Source organism: Anastrepha obliqua, chromosome 4 (genome assembly GCF_027943255.1).
Source record: "Anastrepha obliqua isolate idAnaObli1 chromosome 4, idAnaObli1_1.0, whole genome shotgun sequence".
Classification (NCBI taxonomy): domain Eukaryota; kingdom Metazoa; phylum Arthropoda; class Insecta; order Diptera; family Tephritidae; genus Anastrepha; species Anastrepha obliqua.
The window spans coordinates 124,361,653-124,383,743 of NC_072895.1; the positions used below are offsets into that span (position 1 = coordinate 124,361,653).

The 22,091-nt window shown below is 38.5% G+C and overlaps 2 protein-coding genes across 3 annotated transcripts in view; one reads left to right on the top strand and one right to left on the bottom strand.

The window, feature by feature from the left end:
- The first annotated feature begins 1,196 nt into the window (after positions 1-1,196).
- Positions 1,197-5,128, top strand: LOC129244945 (uncharacterized). 2 transcript variants are annotated; one of them, XM_054882868.1, is made up of 5 exons: positions 1,197-1,488; positions 2,233-2,584; positions 2,883-2,959; positions 4,283-4,703; positions 4,786-5,128. In XM_054882868.1, exons 1-5 carry the CDS (start codon positions 1,238-1,240, stop codon positions 5,011-5,013), a joined length of 1,329 nt encoding a protein of 442 aa, XP_054738843.1. In that variant the 5' UTR covers positions 1,197-1,237; the 3' UTR covers positions 5,014-5,128. The 2 variants fall into 2 exon arrangements, with proteins under 2 accessions (XP_054738843.1, XP_054738844.1); XM_054882869.1 differs by having other exon boundaries at positions 1,197-1,464.
- Positions 5,129-9,715: 4,587 nt separating this feature from the next.
- The window catches only part of LOC129244584 (low-density lipoprotein receptor-related protein 1), a 67,416-nt gene continuing 55,040 nt past the window's right edge, over positions 9,716-22,091 (bottom strand). The window contains exons 17-34 of the mRNA XM_054882305.1: positions 21,868-22,045; positions 21,513-21,808; positions 21,094-21,449; positions 20,748-21,016; positions 15,875-20,649; positions 15,413-15,799; positions 15,148-15,351; positions 14,750-15,090; positions 14,405-14,670; positions 13,934-14,330; positions 13,706-13,873; positions 12,978-13,545; positions 12,634-12,902; positions 12,413-12,546; positions 12,154-12,341; positions 11,902-12,072; positions 11,471-11,597; positions 9,716-11,404 (exon numbers count right to left, since the gene is read on the bottom strand). Of these exons, the coding sequence (XP_054738280.1) occupies positions 11,249-11,404; positions 11,471-11,597; positions 11,902-12,072; positions 12,154-12,341; positions 12,413-12,546; positions 12,634-12,902; positions 12,978-13,545; positions 13,706-13,873; positions 13,934-14,330; positions 14,405-14,670; positions 14,750-15,090; positions 15,148-15,351; positions 15,413-15,799; positions 15,875-20,649; positions 20,748-21,016; positions 21,094-21,449; positions 21,513-21,808; positions 21,868-22,045 (9,250 nt within the window). The 3' untranslated portion in view covers positions 9,716-11,248. The remainder of the gene's footprint in view (positions 11,405-11,470; positions 11,598-11,901; positions 12,073-12,153; positions 12,342-12,412; positions 12,547-12,633; positions 12,903-12,977; positions 13,546-13,705; positions 13,874-13,933; positions 14,331-14,404; positions 14,671-14,749; positions 15,091-15,147; positions 15,352-15,412; positions 15,800-15,874; positions 20,650-20,747; positions 21,017-21,093; positions 21,450-21,512; positions 21,809-21,867; positions 22,046-22,091) is intronic.

Genomic DNA, 22,091 nt, shown 5'->3' on the forward strand with positions numbered 1-22,091 from the left:
AAAACGTTGCTGCAGACGAGTACATTTTAAATCAGTGTTGCCAACATTTCGATTTCAAAACGCACCAGTTTTAATATTACAGAAAGGAATAATTCCCTTTTTAACTGAATTCAACGCAATATGACCACAAAGTATAGCCTTAAATTTATGCATTAAGCTAAATAGATTGATTAAGTAGAGCACTTTCAATTTTATTTTAAATGCAATAAATCAATTTGTTACTTTTGCAGCAAAAGTTTTTCTACGCTTTTGTTTTAGAGATGTATAGAGTATTAAACTTCTGGAATATGGATCTAAATTAAAAAAAAAAAAATTATAAACAAAGGTGTCCCCAATCACCCTTTTTATTCACCCTCGTGCTGGAGTTCCTGTGTCTACGGCTACACATACCCTTATAGAGAAGTTATCACGGTCCCTCTCTCTACTGCTTTCCTTCTCAAATCACATATCGTTACCAAAGTACTGTAATTTCCTGGACGTCTTCACGGAAAGTGAAAGCAACGGTTCTGTGTTTTTCTAATCGAAATATTAATATAATTTCTATAATTATCTCAACCGCAGAGCCAGTCAGCAGCTCCATTTTCTGCAGAAATATTTGTTTTTACAGAATGAACACATATCCAGCATAAAAATCAAACCGATATATTCCGATACACTTTATTAATTTTAGTTTGAGCGTCGTTTTTCTTTTGCTATTCTCATAAAAAACCATCTGCCATTCGGAGTCGGCTTACAACTATCTTTGTGAAAAGATGTTTACAGGTGACAAAATCAGATGAAAGGCTGGCGAAACAGGGGATGTGTTTATAAGCAAACTGAGAATGTGTTGATAATATACGAAGTAAAGTCAACACTGTTCTCGCTTATGTTACTGCGTTGCCGTCTGAACAACTACTGATTGGAGGAGTATATGAATACATGTAAAACGAGTGATCAGAAATCGGCTTGCAAATTTATAATCCTTGGATGCAGGTAACAATCATAGTTTACCACACAACCATAGTTACCACAATTTTGCTTCGATTGGTCAAACCTTGTAATCTATGATCCTTGGCTGAGAGAGTCCCTAAGTTGGCAACACTGGTAAAGCGATATATTAGCTCGGCGAACTGATAGGATCTTCGGTTTGAAAGTATACACACAAGGGCACATATACCATATGCATGTATTGGTATAAATACTGCATATAATCCCATTATTTAACACAACATCAGTTCAGTAGCAAATTGTCGAAGCAATGGAAAGGTTAAAATTATTTGAAATCGATTTAATATATTTTTTGTTGGTGATATTCACAGGATTTAAAGTAGTATCGCCGTGCCAGCTGAACGTCGAAAGTCCCTTGCCTATATTTACAAAGCAATTTCTAACAAAAAAAATTGTTTTCAAGCCACATGGAGCATCACTACAATTACAACCTGGAGAGTCGATTACGGCATATTGTAATATCGGGATAATGTACAGGTATAATCAAGCTTCTTCCAATCGGTGCGTACATAGTTGCGTATATACATATATAAGTACATATACACCAGCAAACTGAAAATAGGCTTTTTCCAATCCTTACAAATTGGACATCTCATGCCTTAAGACTTGAGCTCAGGTTGGGGAATAGAATATTTCTAAAATATCTAAAGAAGCCAGCATTAGATTCTTTACTTTTCATGTCAGTAGCCAAATATAGAGTATTCGAGGTGAGCGTTTGTAAAATATTACAGCAATTGCTTAAATATTAAGTTCAGAATTTCGTTTTAAATAAAAGAGCTGTATTTGAAGTTTACAAATCCGGTGGATAACAAAATCAAATTTTTCTTTCCAGAAAATAATAAATATAATATTTCGCTTTTGTCTTTTAACAAAGTATAGTACAATAAAAGTCAAATGGAATTCAAAATAGCATTTGCCTAAAAAAATTAAACATCTCTTATTGAGTCAAAAGTTAATTTTTTTGAATTGTGCTCGCTGTCGTTTGACAGTAAAAGTGGCATCTTAAATAGCAATGAGTCACACAGTCAGCAAAAAAAAACGAATAAGAATTAAAATAAACACTAAAGAGATAAGTGAAAATCAAAAACGTTGGTTTGGGGCGCATTTTGGAAGGAATCGAGAACAAAATCTTAAATTTTTCAAATATATTACAAAAATACATATATATGTAGAAAGACACAGTGTATAAGCGTTTGGCAAAGTGTGTGTATTTACGAGTATATAAACCGTTTACTTTTATTTTAGTTACGATTATAATTTTAATGGAAACGGGATTCGCAATCAAAACTTAGAAGTAAATACGGTAGAAGTCATCTGTGAGGCAAACAACCAAATTGGCATTAAAGGCAAGCTGAGCTCCAGTTCTAATCAGTTCACTATTTACTGCGCATCCCCATCGACATATGATCTTTATGAAAGTAAAAAAGCTTTAACTAATTGCGAAAACTATGCGAATTATGCGATCGGTGTGCCGCTTCAGACAGCCGGGATTGAAAATGACATCAAAGCTGGTATCTGCTATGATCTTGATAGATTTGAACTTAAATTTGTTAACTTTGTGGCGTATTTGAATAGCGACGTTGCCGTCTTTGACAATGTAAGTTATACACACAGTTATATTTATGTATATATGTATAGCGACAGATTTTTGAGAGCATTTTTTTATAATTTCAAAACATTACTTGCTCGTGAGCATTACTCTGAAAAAAAAGATAATTGTGAATATAGTTTTAGCATTGCCAGATCATAAAAAAGTAACTAAAAAATTGTTGTATAGTATCTCTCTCTAAGGATCCTTTAGGTATATGTGCATGTGTAGTTTAACTTTTTTACAAATAATTACAATTCCTGCAGTTAAAGCGAGAATTGACACTATTTTTTCAAACTTCTTCCAGAATAAACAAACCAGTGAACTATCCATTGACCTGGACAAAAAGATTAGTAGCCTCACAAACTATTTTGCATTCATGAGGTAAGTATATGTAATATTGGGCCCTTTGTATGTACACACGTATGTGCATTAGGATATGTGTACATTCCATGGATATGTATTTGAACATAACATAAGCCCCTGCGAATATGCCTCGTTTTTTGTACATTTGTACATTTCCTGCTGCACTTTAAATTTTTCAATAAAAATGTCACAAAACTGAATCGCACCATAGAAGAAATAAAAAAACAACAACACGCACACCACAAATGGGAGAACGAGCTCGGCCAAACACCTAATAAAGAGTGAAAGTGTCAATTATATATAATTTATTTCACTGTGAATCGTACTTCACTTTCACTACTCCATTTCCACTTTTTTCGCGCGAGTTTAGATGTTCTGAAAAACGAATTCACAAGAAAACACTCGGTTAGTATTCACTTCAATTTGAATTCGTGAACTCGATGCATACACAAGCACAGTTGTGAGTAAATTTAAAATTAAATATAAGAGTTTTATTAATATAAACATCAGTAAGTGTTTATAAAGACGCTACTTAGGAAGTGATCTTTCTTAAATTTATGGAAGGCCATAGGGACATTTCACGTGCTTTCGTAACGCGACCGTAGCTGATCTGTTTATAGCTGGAGCTTATAGCAGAGATCCCAAAAAGGATGTGCCTGGTTGGAAAAACTGCTACCAAAAACAAAATTCGTTAACGGTGAATCAAGAATGCGTTCAGAAATGAACAAACAATGCGCTTTTCAGAAAACCAAAAGTAAATTCACCCATATATATAAATTTTTTATATATAATTGGCGCGTATACCCTGTCTTTGGTATTTGGTCGAGCTCCTCCTACTTTTTGTGGCGTGCGTCTTGATGTTGTTCCACAAATGGAGGGACCTACAGTTTCAGGCCGAACGGCAGATATTTTTTTATGAGCAGTTTTTTCATGGCAGGAATACACTCGGAGGTTTGCCATTGCCTGCCAAGGGGCGACGGCTATTAAAAATACCTTTCTCTTCATTTTGGTGTTTCACCGAGATTCAAACCGACGTTCTCTCCGAATTCCGAATGGTAATCGCGCACCAACCCTTTGGGCTACGACGGCCGCCACACTTATTTAGGTTAATTTTCGATAGTTCCAATATGTATAGTATTGTTGTTATTTGTAGTTAACATAAAGCAAGGGACGGTTTTTAAATTAAAATCTCTTATTTCGTGACTATTAAAATCATTTTTGGAATCATGTAAGTTTAATATTAAATGCAAGCATGCAGCGGTGGGCGTTTATTTATTTCACGATTGCAATCAACGAACAACAATGAAATTTACGGTACACATTTTTTACGTCTTCTTCTAGTGACTCGACTTTTAACGAATCTAGAGACAGCTTCCGAATAGGGAATAAACTCTTCAATGCTTTTGAATTCGATTTAGCCAGTCTATTTCAAGATGAGCCTTTGAATACTGAACTCAAAAATTTCGCTTATATTTTCAATATAATGTGGTGGCGTCAGTTGCGCCAACAAAACTGGCGCTACTTTCTCGATGCGCTCCGCGCACGCACACAAGCCAGCAAGTATCTCGTTTATATGGGCACGTATGGCAATGCCACCATACCTTCGGCACAAGGTAATTGCAGCTCATTTCAAAGCGAAGTGGTGTCTGTGCGAAAAGATAAAGAGGCTGTCTCAGCACCAGCATATATCTGGATGTATTTGAAGTCCTTAACACACGCAGATGAGCAAGAAATCGTGGTTATTGCACACAATTCGCCTTACGTAAGCATAACGAGCAGTTTCAACATATTCTGGAAATTGCCTAAATTTCTTATTTTTGTTTTTTATTCCTTAAACTTTGTAGGTGATGGAGCCGGAACACAGTGAATTCTGCAGTGTCGATTTGTGCGACGAAGTTGAGTGGTTGCAAAATAGTGCTTTCGGAAATTTACGACGCTTGCCAACACTCGGCTATACTTTCTGTTGCCGCCCTGAGGAGGTGGCGAAGGTTATTGATTATTTCCCTCTGCCAATCGACGAAATCGAAATAAGTTCGCTTACAAAAAACAACAGCAGTGCGGAAAAAGTTTAATCGAAAGTGATTTCACAAAAAAGTACAAACAAATCACAACTCATGTCTTAAACTCGTATCGTATAGATTATGTATGTATATTCTTTTGAAAAAATAAAACTTGAGTATAACAGGATTCGTAGCCTTTAACTTGTAAAAATTGTAGGTAAGCGCAAAACTACCAAATTTTGTGTTTAACTGTGATTCGTATGGTATGCTCGACATAGGATTCTTACGTTCTCAGCAGTGCGAAGCAAGACCATTCTTTGTTAAAAACTGAGTCCATCAATCATACGTGGCCATAATTATGAAAGAAGTCTAAATAAAAAAACAAAAAAAATTAGTTTACGATATCGTCAAAATGAATAGATGACGGTGATTGTAATTTCAATATTATGCGGAATACATTTAGTGTTAATTATGAAAGTGGACTAAGTAAAAAATGTAAAGAAACTATATAAGCATAACTTGAAAATAGCGTGTGACTTCTTCGACGCGTTTCTGAACTATCATACATAATAAGCCGAAAAATGGCAATCAATCGGAAGGTAAATAGTAGAATCATGCATTTTAGTGCATTTGAAGAATATAACTACTGAAAAACTCGTAATAACTTACAGTGATTCAGGCTAAAATCGTAACCCTATTGGGAGAAGTATCTCTAATCTGATAACCTTTACATTTTCGATAAAACGAATGTCGCAGCCAGATTTTATTTCAACGAAATCACTAGAAGAGTAAACAACAAGTAGAATAAAAAATACCGCGGGCGAATCTGTCTCTTGGCTGCAAATACAATGGATGGATTCTTGAAAAGTTAACTTTAAAAAATGTTCTAGAAAACTTCTTTAGATGATTCTAAATTCCACGTTTTGGATCATTTTCATCTAAAACAGGAAGATCAAAACTGTACGGATTTGTTAAGCTACTTGTATTATACACTAGACCAGTTACGGAGGAAATATATAAAGATATTATTTGTTTACTACCACAACATTTTAGGAATCTTAAAAACTCAAAATGATAAAAACGGATTACTTTTTGAAAATAATTAATAAAATTTCATCAATTATTTCATTATACTGTTTATTTCAAATAAAACTCAAAGCGCCTTATTGCTTTAGGCCATCCATAGGACATTCAGTTAAGTTTGAAAATGGTATAGTCAATTCCAACTTTAAAATAACCCTTTCGTATGAAATCCACACAAAATTTCATATTCACAATAAATTTCGTTTAAGGGGGCAGATACCTGTAAACGGCCATATTTCCTTTAAAATTATTTAAAATGAAGAAGTCAATATATTTTTTGTTTCAAAATTGGCATACAGTTTATTTATACATTAAAATAATATACATTTTTTTTATATTTTAATCATTTTAAATGGCGGATGTAGGTACACTCAATTCTTCCAGGAAGGTCACAGCGGTGCTTCTCAATCGGCGGGCATTGTAGCATCGGCGTCAGTGATCTGAATACAAAAACCAAAAAGTTTTTTGTTTATTAATGTCATATTTTCTATATGACTTATAAATATGGAAAAAAATTCGCGGGATAAAATGCTTAAAAAAAATGAATTTTGGAGTGAACTTTCCTACTAATTCTCGAAAACTTGTAAATTCACATAGAAAGTAATATCATAAAAAAGATGTGTGCAAAATTTCAGGGAGATCGGTCAATAACTATTCGAGTTATCGTGTACGCCAATTCGAAAAATATTGTTTTGAGAAAAACGCGTCTAAAGTCGGCAACGTAACTACCGTAAATATCTCTCCCAACGCTCGAACGCAAAGAACAGAGTCGTCACGATTGACGATCTATAATATAAGAAATACTTAAATTTACGTTCTAAAATTTTTTTGACATATTCTTAAAGGATTATATTAACATTTAATGAAAAAAAATTTTTTTTTCGAAACCTTACAGGTATCATCTGTCCCCTTAATCAAGACTAATATTCTAAATAAAAAATACGCATGTAAACTTTTTTTTAATCCATTCAACTGTAATTTATTACATATCTCGAACAAGAAATACATATATGAGTTAGACCACTTTCATAATTATGGGTATATACAGTTTTGGTCAAAATAATAGTAGCACATAGTCTAAATTTTTTATATTTCTCGTTCTTCTTTGTGCTGTATTCAGATTCTTAAGATTCTGTTGCATAGTTCAATAAAAAAATTCCGGTATAACTGTAAATGTTAGCACTTGGTGTTGAAATTTCATTTATTTTCAAATGTATTGGTAATGAGTCAGCCTAAATAAAAGTAGGGCAAGGAGTGAGCTGCGAAAGAAATATTTATTTATGTAAGAGATTTACAGAAAGGAAAGTACTGCATTTTTTAAGTATTTTCATTGCACTTTTGTGAAAATCGAATTACAAATTTTTCAGCTAAGGGACGAGGCAAGAACTGAAAACTTCGAAAAAAGTTGAAGGTAAGAAAGTTGTGGACTGTTCACCGACAATGATTTGTAATGCATCAAAATATAAATTCAAACCTGAAGCTCGTGGATTGCGTGCTGTATGGTACAAGAGGTATTATGATTTGGGCACATTTTTCATTTTATAGAGAATGTTCGAATTATGGAATATGTTCGATGTGAAGGAGGCGTGGTTGATGTTCATCCAACGTATGATAATCAACTTTGGGAAACAGTAGAGCGGGCATGGAAATCCATACCTACAGAACGATATGAAAATATGGTTAATTCGATGCATCGGTGATGTATTGAGGTAATAGAACAAAGGATGCGCTACTAAATACTAATTATTATTATGATTATATGAGTATTAATTTTCCTTTTATGGATGCCATAGATGATTTTGTTTTTGAAAGTGTAAATGAATTCAAATACTTAGGATTCGTTCTATCAGCGAGTAAAGACACATCAATTGCAATAGATGAAAGAATTAAATCTGCTAATAAGACATAGGGTATGTTCAACAATGCATTTTAATGCGCAACATACCATTTCAGAATGAGCAGTGCGTTCAAAAATGCAAATATGGCAGTACTGCAAATGCAACGCGTTCTTAAACGTCATTTTTGTATCAAAAGTCGTGCATTATTTGCAGCAAAAATTTTCACACTGCCAATAAATACGCTAGTACAATGTCTGATGAAAAGTGGGTATTTAATTATTTATTTTAGCTCTTAATACAAAAATTGATGAAAAATACGATATTTAAACTTTATTTTATTATACTTTTCTTGGTTTTAGTTATTACTTTAGTACATCGGAGATAAAATTACTGCTCAGAGTCCGACTGAGCATGGAGAACGAGTTCACATCGGGAAGGAGGAAAAAGAGCGTGCTCTGGGGCAAGGTCGTAAATGAAGTAAAAAAATAGTTAATAAAGATTTAAAAATAGATAGCAACATCGCCCAAGGAAAATTGTCTAATTTACTCATCACATATAAGCGAATAAAAAAAAGATATTAAACTTTTGACAAGATATGTCCTTCTTTTAAGCTTTACACGGTTTTTTTTTCTTAAATTTAATAAAAGACTATCGATTTTTTCCTCACATACATCGTCCATGACCAAACTTAGTAACAATTCCATTTTACTGCACAGCGCGTTAATAAATGCAACAAATCTATTTGCAATTTTTCAATAAATCTATCAGTTGCATGAATTGTCACATTGACAGTGCTGCCAGCGCTGCAAGTACTGCGCATTATAATGCGTTTGCAAATATAAAATTGTTCAGATCAAAGGTTTTTCACGAATGCAGAAAATCAAGATATACAAAACTTTGATACGTCCGGTTCTTACTTATGGTGCTGAAATCTGGACACTGAAAGCTAATGATATAAACCAGCTACTGCGATTTGATAGATCCATAATGAGAAAAATCTACGGTCCTATTCAGCTTGAAAATGGCACGCATTGCATCCGTTATAACAATGAAATTGAAAACCTTATTGGTGGTGAAAATGGAATACGTTGTATTAAAGCGCAGCGGATTAGATGGATTGACCACATCATAAAAATGCCCAACGAAAGAATCCAAAAAAGGGTGTTTACTTTGCGTCCAATTGGAGGAAGAAAAAGAGGCCTACCAAGAAAGAGATGGCTTGATGACGTAGAAGCAGACTTAAAAGCAATGAACGTTCGTAATTGGAGAAATGAGACAACTGAGAGAGACTGAATTGGAGAAGGATTGATGATGAAGCTATGGTCCACTACAGACTGTGAAGCTAAGAGAGAGAGAGAACATTTTCCTTTAAATCTGATGAAAAGACAGACTTATTTTATACGTTTTTCTCATTCAAGGCATACTACAATTCTTTCGACCATCCATATGCAAAAATTCATATGAAATTTAATTTTAATAACGTTGTAATGATTTTTTTTTTAAGTTTACTTTCATGATTTTATTCTTAACAGTCATAATTCCTTAAAATAAAAACAAAAAATTATTTAACATACAAAAAAACTTACTTCTTCTTCATTTCTTGCCCACTGTGTGGGCACTACTATTATTTTGACCGCAGCTGTATGTCGTCAGGATATCGTTATTGTTGTGCCCTTCCTTTTTCGATTTTTAAGATTATCTTAGATTTCGTCCGCTCGCATTATTTAGTTATTCCTTATTAGTTATTCCTTATTTAGCCAGCATAACTAAGAAATTACTTGGTTTTGTAAATCCGAAAACTTTTTATTACTTGTGTTAATTAGAAAAAAAGATAACAAAAAAAACACAAAACATATGTTTATGTATGTACATACACATAATGGTGTTATATCATTTATTTGCTTGAATTTTATTTGAGTTGAATGTATATATGTATACGGTCTATATATTACAATTGCTTATCTATGTATGTGTGTTTGTAAATATCAAATTCATATGCGTCCATGTCTTACCGTTTAGTAATGTATGCATGTTTGTATATTTGAACTTAAAGCTATAGAAGAATCTCACAATTTCTGTTAAATGCAAGCATTTGTTCGTTACTTATAAATATATACATAGATATTCGTACGTGTTCACTTAGTCTTTAAACTTATTCGTTATTGGGTCCTAATCTACATTGAAGTAAACAGTCATTTCATCAAAGGGTAAAATTAATTGTAAAGGTTATTGCAGTTACGTGCATTCTTTTCAATCTGCTATTTACAAAACAATAAACACCTTTTGCTAATTCTGTCAGAAATATGCGTTTTTGTGTGCGTGCAAGACCGTTCGTCCGTTATTATTTTTAAATGCACCAGTAATAAATAATATGCCTTGACGTGAACGGAATTCGGAAATTCAAAGGACTAGGCTTAGTATACAAAGAAACCGAAATAAGTCTAAAATCGCACAGAAGAGGCATCACAATGTTATTCATATACTCGTATTACCATTCCGCCAAGCAAAATACTCAACAGTGAAACTTGCACGCGGTCGGTAGTATTAATTATATAATAGAAATTGATGCAGTAACTTTAATTATTTCTTAATTCTTATGTTTATATTATACAGCTGTCAATCTTAAGATATCAGTTGATTTTCGTACAAATTTGTTAGGTTGTGCGCATTCGGACATTGTGCAGTTGGTGCATGTGCATTAGTAAAAGATTTTTCAATTAAATATGTTAAATCTGTTAATATCAAAAATCGTAATTTACTGTTTTTCATTCAGATTCGCTAGCAGCTTCTCCTACTGCTTCAATTACAGCAAACCATTTAATATAAGAAGCTACAAAAAATAAAAAACAAAAACACTCATACTATTGCTATAAATATACAATTACCAGTATATTGCTTTTGCCTTAGTTGTTAGCTACGGCAAACCTACATATGTGTATATACGTAGCTGTCTGGAGTTGATATGCTATTTTATAAGCTCGAAAAACACCAGCAACACTAGGTTTTTTCCTATTTACAATACATTTTTTCAATATGCGCGGATAACGATTGTATAATAATTCTATTCATTTTACCCTATAATGTATCATTGACTTTTTATACTAAAATTGAATCTCTCTACCAGATCTATCAGATTAAGTCGTGATGTTCATCGTGATAATGGCATTTTTCACTTGGAAATTGAATAAATACATAAAATTTTTTACGCTATCAGTCCTTTACATGTATGTATGTATATATACATATACATATGTATATATATTTCAGTGTGTTCGTATAAGTGCTATATGCATGACTTTTGTGAAAGCTTTTCTTCCTCCTTAATATTTGGCTCCTATACGAATATGAAAGCTTCCTCATTAGCACACTTCGTTCGTTGTTAATCATCAAAGAATGTCCGGCGTACTTGTGTCGTCGTGTGAGTGTTGCAGTAAGCCTTTGCGTTCATCGGGCGCCGTGCTCAAAACATTTTCGGCCACCGCCACTGGCTCTACAATTGCATCCGCATACATGGACTCGTAAACGGGATTCGCAAAATTGCCCTGAAAGCGCAATAAAAGGTGATTAATAATCAAAAATATTCAAATATTTTCAAGTGTTTACACTACCTTATCATCCTCATGCACAAAGGCTGGTGTTTCATCCGCATCGCCTCTGTACATTGGATTTGTAAGCATAATTTCAACATTATCGGTGAGACGCGCATGTGAAAATGGTTGCGATATGCGATGTTTCCTGTGAACGATTCGCATAAAAAAAATTTATAGAACATAGCAAATTAACTTTTAAAATCATATGTTCGCATATTTTTCAAAATTATTGTGGATTTTATGGTTTTTATATACAACAAATGAGAGGTTAATTCAATGGTTGTATTTGCAAAAATATAGAGAATGCTCTGAGATTTTATGAAATATTCAGTTTAATATATTTTCCTGAAATCTTCCTCCATACTTCACACATGTGAAAGACTCCCGACGCCTTATTGCTACCTAAAAACACGCCGTAGCAGGCAGTGCGTCTAGGCATGGCTACTTACTTGAGAAAATATATCGCTCCACCGAAGAGTGTTAATAACAATATGGCGACTGCCAGTACCACGGCCAATATTGAAAGCACATTCGCAGTGTGTTCCTGCCCTTGCTGTCGCTCGATGTTCACGTTTTCCGCGCTGTCAGCTAGACAGGGTGCAATCTTACCGTTCGCACAGCTGCAAGTATAAAAAATTAACAAAATCATATAATTAACAAATTTATATCATTTTTGCCCTTCTCCCGTTTATGTCACTTACAGGCATTCGTTTATTGAGCTGCCTGTGCGGCAAACACCGCAACTACTGACACATTTCGGTGGCATGTTGCAAGCACCACCTTCCCATTCACCAATGCAAGTACAATGTGGCACCGTATAGGCATCCAAATGGCAAACACCACTATTCTTGCAATAGCCTATGCACGGATTGTCCTCGGCGACAGGTCGCTATAATGCCATAAGAAAACGCAAGTGAGTGCATTTGTATATTTATATATGTAGCTGTATTTGTGGTTTACCTCACAAAAATCACCATTCCACTGATCGGTGCAGTTGCACATGGCCATGCCTTTGATGACGTGGCATGTTCCACTGTTTTGACAAATGATGCCGGTGCAGGGATTGCGTGATGGCAACTCGGATTCATCGCAAACTGTAGCAGTGAAAGTAGTAAAAATTGTCAGTGAACAAGCGTATTTATCAGATGTAAATAGTTGCATCTGGAAAAGACTGAACTTACAATTTGGCGGTGCCGACGTTTTGCACAAATCGGTTTCGCAGCGCTCGCCGTCAAAGCGCTCTCCGCAGCTGCATGTCAAATGCTGACCGTTTTCTGTGCATGTGCCATCATTCAAGCAATATGTCTGACAGGAATCCGATTCGCATTGTTCGCCGTAGTAACCAGCGGCACACTGACATTGCGGACCACCTTTGGTGCCTATACTGCATACGCCCTGATTCTTACAGAACCCGTCACACACATTCACCTCACAACGTTTTCCAGTAAAACTGACCCGCGTGAAAAAAATAAATGAGATTAAATAAGAAATTCTTTGGCTTCAAACGACATGAATGCGCACTCACCCATCCGGACATTCGCACTGTGTGGTGCCCGTCAAAGTCTCACGACAGATACCACCATTAGCGCAGGTCAAATTCACGCAATGCTCGCACTGTTCCCCGACGTACAACTCCGGGCAGGTACACTTCATACCTTCCTCCGTGATCAAACATGATCCACCATTATGGCAACGACTCTGACACTCTGGTACTGAGGTTTCACAACGCGGTCCAGACCACCCCGGTGTGCAACTGCATTTGAGTGGCGGCGGCTCAGATGAACCGGGCAATTGGGGTGCAACCGTACAAAGCCCATAGTTCAAACAGTGACCCGAACAACGCGAATGCTCACAGAGCTCTCCCTCGAACTGTGGCTGGCAGATGCATTTCGGCACATGATCTATCACCTTGCATGTACCCAGATTACATTTTAAGGGGCAGTAATCGGGTACCTCAGTGTGTGCTTTGCACTCATCGTCGACCATTATGAGATCGTTGGGGCATTTGCAGGCGAAGCCATTCCGCGCCTCAGATGAAAGTATGCAGAGCGCTCGCTTGGACTTGCAAGGCTCTTTGGCGCAAGGGTTGCTGACTGAAATGTAAGCGTTAAATTTAAACTTAAGTTGTATAACATTTTTATGTTACAAAGTCTCCGAATTTTTTTTTTTCGAAATGTTTTACCTATTGAACTGTAACTTCCATGTTACTTCCACTCAATAAAATCAAATAAATCAAATGTGTACTATACTCACTATTACGATTCTGTTTCATTGGGTGTAATATTCCAATATCGGATGAACGGTAACCTTTAAGCAAATATGTGCCATTGTCCACGCCAAATTTGTTCATTTTTATGATGCTTTGGTCGTACAATTTTATATATAGGAAATCCTCAAAGACGTCAATTTTTTGCGGCTTTTCTGCAATTAAACATATTTTTCAAAAACGTTCTCTACTGACACATTTTCAACTTATTTTACCTTTGTTAGAAAAACGTCGCACGACATTTCGATCCTTGCCATTGAGTCGACATGTTTCGATCGTGCCTTTACGGTAGTCAGCCCAATACAAACGACCGGTTGGATAGTCAATCGACAAACTAATGGGCCAGCCAACATCGCGCTCAACCAAACTTTTCTTATTTGTGCCATCGAGCGATGCCACCAAAATACCATTTTCCAATGTGGACCAAATCATAATACGCGATTCTGGCTCGAGTACTATATCGGTCGGATTCATGCCAGTCGATGCCAATGAGACGTACTTTTTCCCGTCAATATCCGTGGTAATGATTTGATTGTGGCGCGAATCGATTATGTACACCATTTGCGTAATCCAATCCACCGCTAATGATTTTGGATCATTCAAATCGGGTATCTGGATAGAAAATATTATTTGTGAATTTATATATTATATGCATATAATTTTTATTGATTAGTTGTAGTGCTCACGTTAAATGCAGTCAGCTCCTTTAAGTCTCTGCGCACTCGCGTACCTGTCTCAGCATGCGGAGTGGCGATTTTCATCGTATGCACTTTGCCATGGTGCGAATCAATCCAAAAGAGGAGGGTGTCTTTGGGCCGGATGAGTATATCGAAGACATCGATTTTCAAGCTGTCTGTATGGAAGAATCCTACTACAGTGGTACCTTCCTGCTTGGCAGGCAAAATGAAACGGAACTCTTGCTCAGAGGCAAGTAAAAGGATTTGATCGGGTCCTTGAAAAAATAAGCAAACAAAAATTTAATCATAAATAAATGATAAGTGTTCCTTTTATTATTTGCAAATTCCCATTACCTGACGCTAGGCATGTGTCGTTCTTTTTCGATCCTTTCTGATAGCCTTCCGTGCATTTGCAATTGTAGTGGCCTGCTTTTTTCTCAATACAAATCTGTGAACAAGTCCCAAAACCACAAACTGGTGGCTGGCAATTCATCTCATCCGAACCGTCTATGCAATTGTATTGGCCATCGCAGCGGAAAGTTTTCGAAATACAGTCATCATTCTCGCATTGAAACTGATCGTGTCGGCACTTCGGCAGCGCCGCGCAAACTTCATCTGATTCGTCCTCCTGATTTTCGCAATCGTTGACGCCATCACAAAGTGCCGATTTGCGAATACATTTCAAATTGGAACATCTACAAATTTGGAAACCATTAGACATGAAATCATATGATTTCTCACCCCTCGCTCACTTGAATGCATTAGCATGACAGTGTTCATGTGCACATGTAGCGATGCTTTCATCACTGCCGTCGGTACAATCATCCCATCCATCGCACTTCCATCGTGACATTATGCATTTACCATTGGCGCAAGTAAAATAGTTTACCGGGCAAGTACAATTCACTTCGTCCGAACCGTCCGGACAATCGTCATCACCGTCGCATTGATATTGCCTGTGGGTATAGAAAAACTTTGGTGGTATATCAATGTTTGCATTTAATTCAGGGCACCTACTTATTTATGCAAGTATTAAACGCCGCACATTTGAACTGATTCACCTTGCAGGTGATGTTGCAGTTGATCTCATCGCTACTATCGTCACAATGTATCTCGCCATCACAACGATAATCGTGTTTAATGCACTTGCCGGTGCCGCAACGGAATTCGCTCTCCGAGCAATTACGCATCTGACAGTTCAGCTCGTCGCTGCCATCGCCACAATCATTCTCATAATCGCAGCGCCAACGTCCAGGTATGCATTTGGAGTTATTGCACTTGAAGTAGGTGGGATCGCAGCTCTCTTTCGACGAATGGCAAGTAGGTGGCTCATCCTCGCCATTGGGGCAGTCGTTCTCGCCGTCACAACGCCAAGCCATCGGTATGCAACGACCAGAATTGCATCTAAGCAAAATATTAAATTATGAATATGTAAGAAGTCCCTATTGCACGCGTAGTATAGATATGTATTCCACTTACTGAAAATCGTTTGGCTCACAAGTGACCAAATCGCAGCCTTCCTCGTCCGATTTGTCTGGGCAGTCGATGTCTCCATCGCATACCCACACGTAGGGCATGCAGCGATTGTTCCCACACTGGAACTGCTCTTTGTTGCAGACGAGTGGCGTACAACCGACCTCATCTTCTCCGTTCGGACAGTCACTCAGCCCATCGCATTTCTTTCCATTACTTATGCAGAAAGCGCTCGTATTTGTCGACGCTTCGCATTTCATGTGATTCTCGAAGCAGGTAAATTTTTCACAATTACGCTCATCCGAATTATCGCCACAGTTGTTGACGTTGTCACAGATAGCCGAGGGATAAATACATTTCTTGTTATCGCATTGATATTGCCCAGGTTCACAGTGAAAAGCGGGACAAGTTGCTGGTTCATCGCTGCCATCTCCGCAATCGTCTTGCGTGTCACACTTCCAATAAAAAGGTATACACTTGTATGTGTTGGCACATTCGAAGTGGGCCGCAGTGCAGTTGGCATGACACGATTTACCATCCTCGCCCAGCACAAAATTGTTGGGACAAACGCACTTGTAATACGGCGCTTCTGGTGAGAGCAGGCAAAGCGTGGCACAACCAGCCGTCAAGCAAGGATTAGATGTTGTCGGTTGTTGTTGCCGATATGGATGATAGACGCGGAGATCCATCGGTCGATGTATGATGGTGACAAGCGTTGAACAATTTTGTCCGTTATATTTGTTACAATATTCAATTGACTTTGTTTCCCAGTCGGACCAGTAGATCTTATCTTCCCATACGGCGATGGCGAAAATGTGATGTAAGTTTAACTGTGGATTAATGCTACGCGCTAGCAAAAGTCGTACATTTTTACCATCTAAATCAGATACGGAAATAGTGTCTTCACGTGCATCACCCCAAAATAGTTCATTCGTTTCGAATGAAATTGTAATCGCGTTTGGCCAACCTAAGTTGTCTCTTATAATCACATGTGGATTAGAGCCATCCATACCCGCTTTGCCAATGTGCGGATTATCACCCCAATCCGACCAAAAGATATACCGATTGAAGGGATCCAGTGCAACGCCACGTGGTTCGCGCAAATTTTCGTTGATTAATACACGCCTATATTTACCATCCAGCTTAGAAACCTCAATGGTGTCCAAACCTTTGTCGCACCAATATAGATTTTTGCCCACCCAATCTACGGCCAAGCCATCGGGATTCTTCACCATCGCTTGATGCAATGTCATGGTTTTATTTTCGGCTGGGCAATAACGTTTTATCATACCAACCGTCGACGTCACATCCGACCAGTAGAGGCATTTAGTTTCCCAATCAAAGTCCAAAGCTACCACATTGGATAGCTGATGTATGAGTATAGAGCCATTGCCCCGCATGTCTACCTGCCGTATGTAATAACGGTTAGCGAAAATGAATTTCACAGTCTCATTGCTTGTGGCCTTGCAAGTGTTGTGATCCACCAATTCATAGCCTTTGCCACACAGACACTTGTAGGAGCCATATGTGTTGACACATATCTGCGAGCAGGGATGCTGTTCATGGCATTCATCTATATCGTCACATAAATGATGATTGGAAGGAAGTAATTTATAGCCAGGATTGCACTGACACTCAAAGCCGATAACCTTATCCACGCAAGTATGCTCGCACAAATCGGGAATAACGCATTCGTCCACATTGCAGAGTTCTTCATCTGTGAAATCCGCACAATCGTTTCGTCCATCACATAACAAATCTGTAGAAATGCAAGCACCATTTTTGCAACGGAAATCACCAGGTCCCTGACACAAATTATGTGAGTGCGCGCAAAGCTGTGCATCCTCATCGGAACCATCTACGCAGTCGGGTTTGGTATCGCATGTGAGATTCTTGGAAATGCATTGCATATCGTGACACTGGAACTCAGTGTCGCCATCGCATACTTGCGCTAATGGAAATGGTTCACAGTTTTCATACTCATCATCGCCGTCCGGACAATCATGATCACCGTCACACACATAACGCCGGTCCAAGCACAAACCATTCGAACAAAGAAAAGACGGTGACATGCATTCCAATTCATGCGGTACCGACCCCGTAGCACAATGTTTACCTTCATCCTCATTACCTGGTGCAGGACAATCATGTTCACCATCGCAAACCCATTTCTGCGATATGCAACGTCCAGATGATTTGCACTGGAAAGAGTGTGGCTGGCAATGTCTATTCGGGCACTGCGGACCTTCGTCCGAACCATCTTCACAATCTGGCTTGCCGTCACATTGCCAACTACTAGATATACAAGTGTTGCCGCAGTGGAACTCGTTTTTCCGGCATTGCATTCGGCAGCCCACTTCATCAGCACTCAATGAACCGACCACGTCTTTACAATCGTTCTCCCCATCGCAGCGCCATTTCTCATTTATACAACGTCCGTTTGGGCATTGGAATTGACCAGGTCCACAGGCGACCTTGTGCACGCTTTCACAATTCATTTCGTCACTGCCGTCAGGGCAATCTTTGTCGCCGTCGCATCGCCAAGATGGCATGAAGCAAGCGGTTGAGTTAGCACAGTGTTCGAAGAGTACATCGCCACTAGGACATTCTCGGGGCGGACAGTGTTTCTCGTCGCTAAAATCTCTGCAGTCACGCACGTTGTCACAAACAAACTGCATGGCGATGCACTCGCCACTATTGCAACGGAATTTGTCGGGCTCACATTTGCAAACCAGCTCCGACTCGTCAGAGCCATCACCACACTGATGAACACCGTCACATGTTTGATTCTGTGGTATGCAACGATGGTTGTTGCACATAAAGAAATGTGCCGGGCACTCGCGTATGATGCAGTAACTACGGAGTTCGTCGGAGCCATCCAGACAATGCGTGATGTTGTCGCACGTTAGCTCCAGTGGTATACATTCCCCAGAGACACACGAGAATTGGTCTTTTTCACAATTCGAATTAGGCACTAGTAAACAACGGCGCCCATCTAGCGCTAGTGTGCCTCTTGTGCACTGACAGCTCGCAGTGCCGTTCTTACTCAATATGCAAACATCTTCACAGCCGCCATTCAATATCTTGCACTGGTTCGAGTCACAATTGATGGTTGTGTTCTGGACAGCAATGATACCCATCGGTCGATCGATATTTTCTCGCAAAAATACCACATCTGCGCCTGAGTATTTGCTTGCACGCACAACGGCGTGTAGTACCCAATCAGTCCAGAAGAGCAAATCCCCATAAATGGCCATCGAAAAGGCGTGCTTTGGGGTGGAATGCGCTAGCACAGTACGATGTGTGCCATCATAGTTGGCACGTTCGATTTTATCGAGGCGCGCATCAGCCCAGTACAATTTATGTTCTTCAAAATCCAGAGTTAGCGCATTAGGCATTTTTACGTCCGTACGAATAATGGACTCTACGCCGTAACCGGTAACGTAAGCACGTTGTATGGATGGTGTCTCCTCGTTCCAATTCGTCCAGTAAATCATACCCATGCAAGGTTCTACTGCTATGCCGCGTGGCTTGTCATTAGAGTTTAGCATCAATACTCGCTTCACAAACTGCGTATTATTGTCCGCGTTCTCGGTAATATACTGCAACTCCAAGCTACGTATAGACGCATCATTATTTGATGTCCAAAATAGCATTTTATTCACGATGTCGTATGTAAGGCCCTCAACACGTCCTTGATGGCTAACCAGCACCTGATTACGACTACCATTAAATTGCACCGAGTTGATAGTGCTCATCTGTACATCCGAATAAAATATGATATTGTTCTCGTAATCGTAACTTAACGCAATCACATTCCTCATAAAGGTCGTATTGTGTACGGCATGGATTGGCCCATTTTTGTTTGTATGATCTGTCATATGAATACTTTCGATTGTGCTGCGATACGAAAATAATAGAAAGTTATCATACGGTTCACAGGAACTACCATCTGCGGCAACTCGACTGTGGGAGCAAGCGCAAATGGCGCTGGTGCCATTGAACAGACACAGATGCTCGCAACCGCCGTTGTTTTCTGCACACATGTTGGTGCCTTTTTGCACTCGATGTGAAAATACTTTTAAATCTTTCAATGCGTTACCTTCCGATTTGAGTATCTCTTTGTAGTCGGACAAATTGGAAAGTGGTGCCACCTTTATACTGCCCTTATTGTTATTGTTGTCCGCCCAGTAGAGATAATCATCGAGTTTGGCCAGTGCCACCGGAGTATCGAGACTGCGATTAAGTAAGGGAGTCTTTAAATTGCCATCATAATCCACTTTCATAATACTATTTGCCCCACCATCGCACCAATATACCTTCGTCGCTTCAATGTCCAAAATAAGATTACCAACACTACCCGTCTGATTCACTAGTATGAACGATTGGCTGCCATCTAAGCCAGTGCGTCCTATAATGCCATTGCCCACATAAAAGAGCAACCCTTGTACAGGATCCACAGCCAGTGCTGTTGGTGCTTCCACATTGGAGACAACGACATGTCGATAAGCACCATCAAGACGTGCAACCTCGATAAGATTACGTTTCATATCACTCCAGTAAATATTTCTAGCTACCCAGTCTACTGCGATACCACCCAACCAATCTTGTTGCTTAGGGTCTATGGTATCCATGGCAGGTAGAATGTCAACGCGCTGTGTACCATCGCGTTTAATGCGCGAGATTGTGCCGCGTTCATTATCGCCCCAATATAAAAAGTCGCTCGCGGCGAGATAATCTATATAAGTGGCGAGTGAAATACGTGAGATAGGACCAAGTGCCTACAAAGGAAATCAAAAGCATTCAGAAGTTGCATATGTAGTGCTTTCATTATTTTAACGAATTATCTGTAATGGTTTCTAACGAGTTATTTACTTACCGGGCTCTCTTCTACATAGTCGGGGTTGCTCGGGTTATAGAGGTCAATGCCCTTGAGCTCATGATTGGAATATAAAATGAATTCAGCTTTGCCTACGCAGCGAGTGATGTTCGAAGTAAGTATATCATAGCCGATAGCACAGCGACAGACATGTTCCGTAGAGGATACGGCCAAACAGAGGTGTTCACAGCCTCCACGTTCCGGGCCAGCGCACGTATTCGAGCCGGTCTGAGCCTCGGAGTAAAACATCTTCAGTGATTGAATACTTTCTGTAATTGTAAAAGAAAACTGCGATTTAGAAATTTCGCACTCAACTATTTCACACTAACTATTATGTAGTGCATACTTGTATTCTTGCGTAAATTAATCAAGTTTTGGCAGGAGTCTTTTTCGCAGCTCATAATGACACTTTGTATGTTTTCTGGAAAGTATAAGGAACCGTTGTATACTGTCACTGAGCTTATGGTCATGACATCACTTGAGGGCAACGCTTCCACCACACTCTTTCGCAAAATATCATAGTAGGCAATGCCGGAGTTGTCATAAACATAGTACAAACGCTGCGAATCAAAGTCAACGGTCAAGCTCAACAATGTCTTGTTATGTTGAAAAATGGTGCCACGTGAGGATCCATCCAAATTGCTCTGCTCAATAAGCCACAGTTTCGAGTCGCGTTCTGAATGTATCCAATACATTTTACCACTATAAAGGTGAATAAAAACGAGCATTTCAAATTATTCATTGCGCTTTTTCGGCAAAACTTACATCGCAGGATCCAACGCAATACTCTCCACCAAATTGAGGTCCCTATGTATTTCAGTGACGAATTCTCCTTTCAAATTACTTGCCAATATTTGACATTTCGTCTTGCCCGTTGAAAAGTACATGTTCCGCGCTATCCAATCAATGGCAAATCCATATGGCTTCTGTATATCCGTGTTGATGATAGTCTCGATAAGTCCATTGGAAATACCAGCCGTTTTGATTTCATTTAATTGTATATCAGACCAATAAATGCGGCTATCATCCACGGTGAAGTCAATTCGTTGAGGAGCTAGCACCTGAAAAGTTTTATAGCATTCAAAAAATATTCCATATTGAAATTTAGTATATAACTTACTTGTGGCGATTGTCGTATGGTGGGTATGGTGTGATGATTGGGTTGCATTAGATCAATACCGCGAATCTCATCGCCCATTATGAAGAGCAGCACCTGCTCATTGGGCACACACGTACGTTGATCTGAGGGATCCAGCCGCATTATGTGTGGACACTCACATTTGTAGCCCTTTTTAATACTAAAAAAAATTATTGTTTTAAAACTTCATACAAAATTTTTCAAAC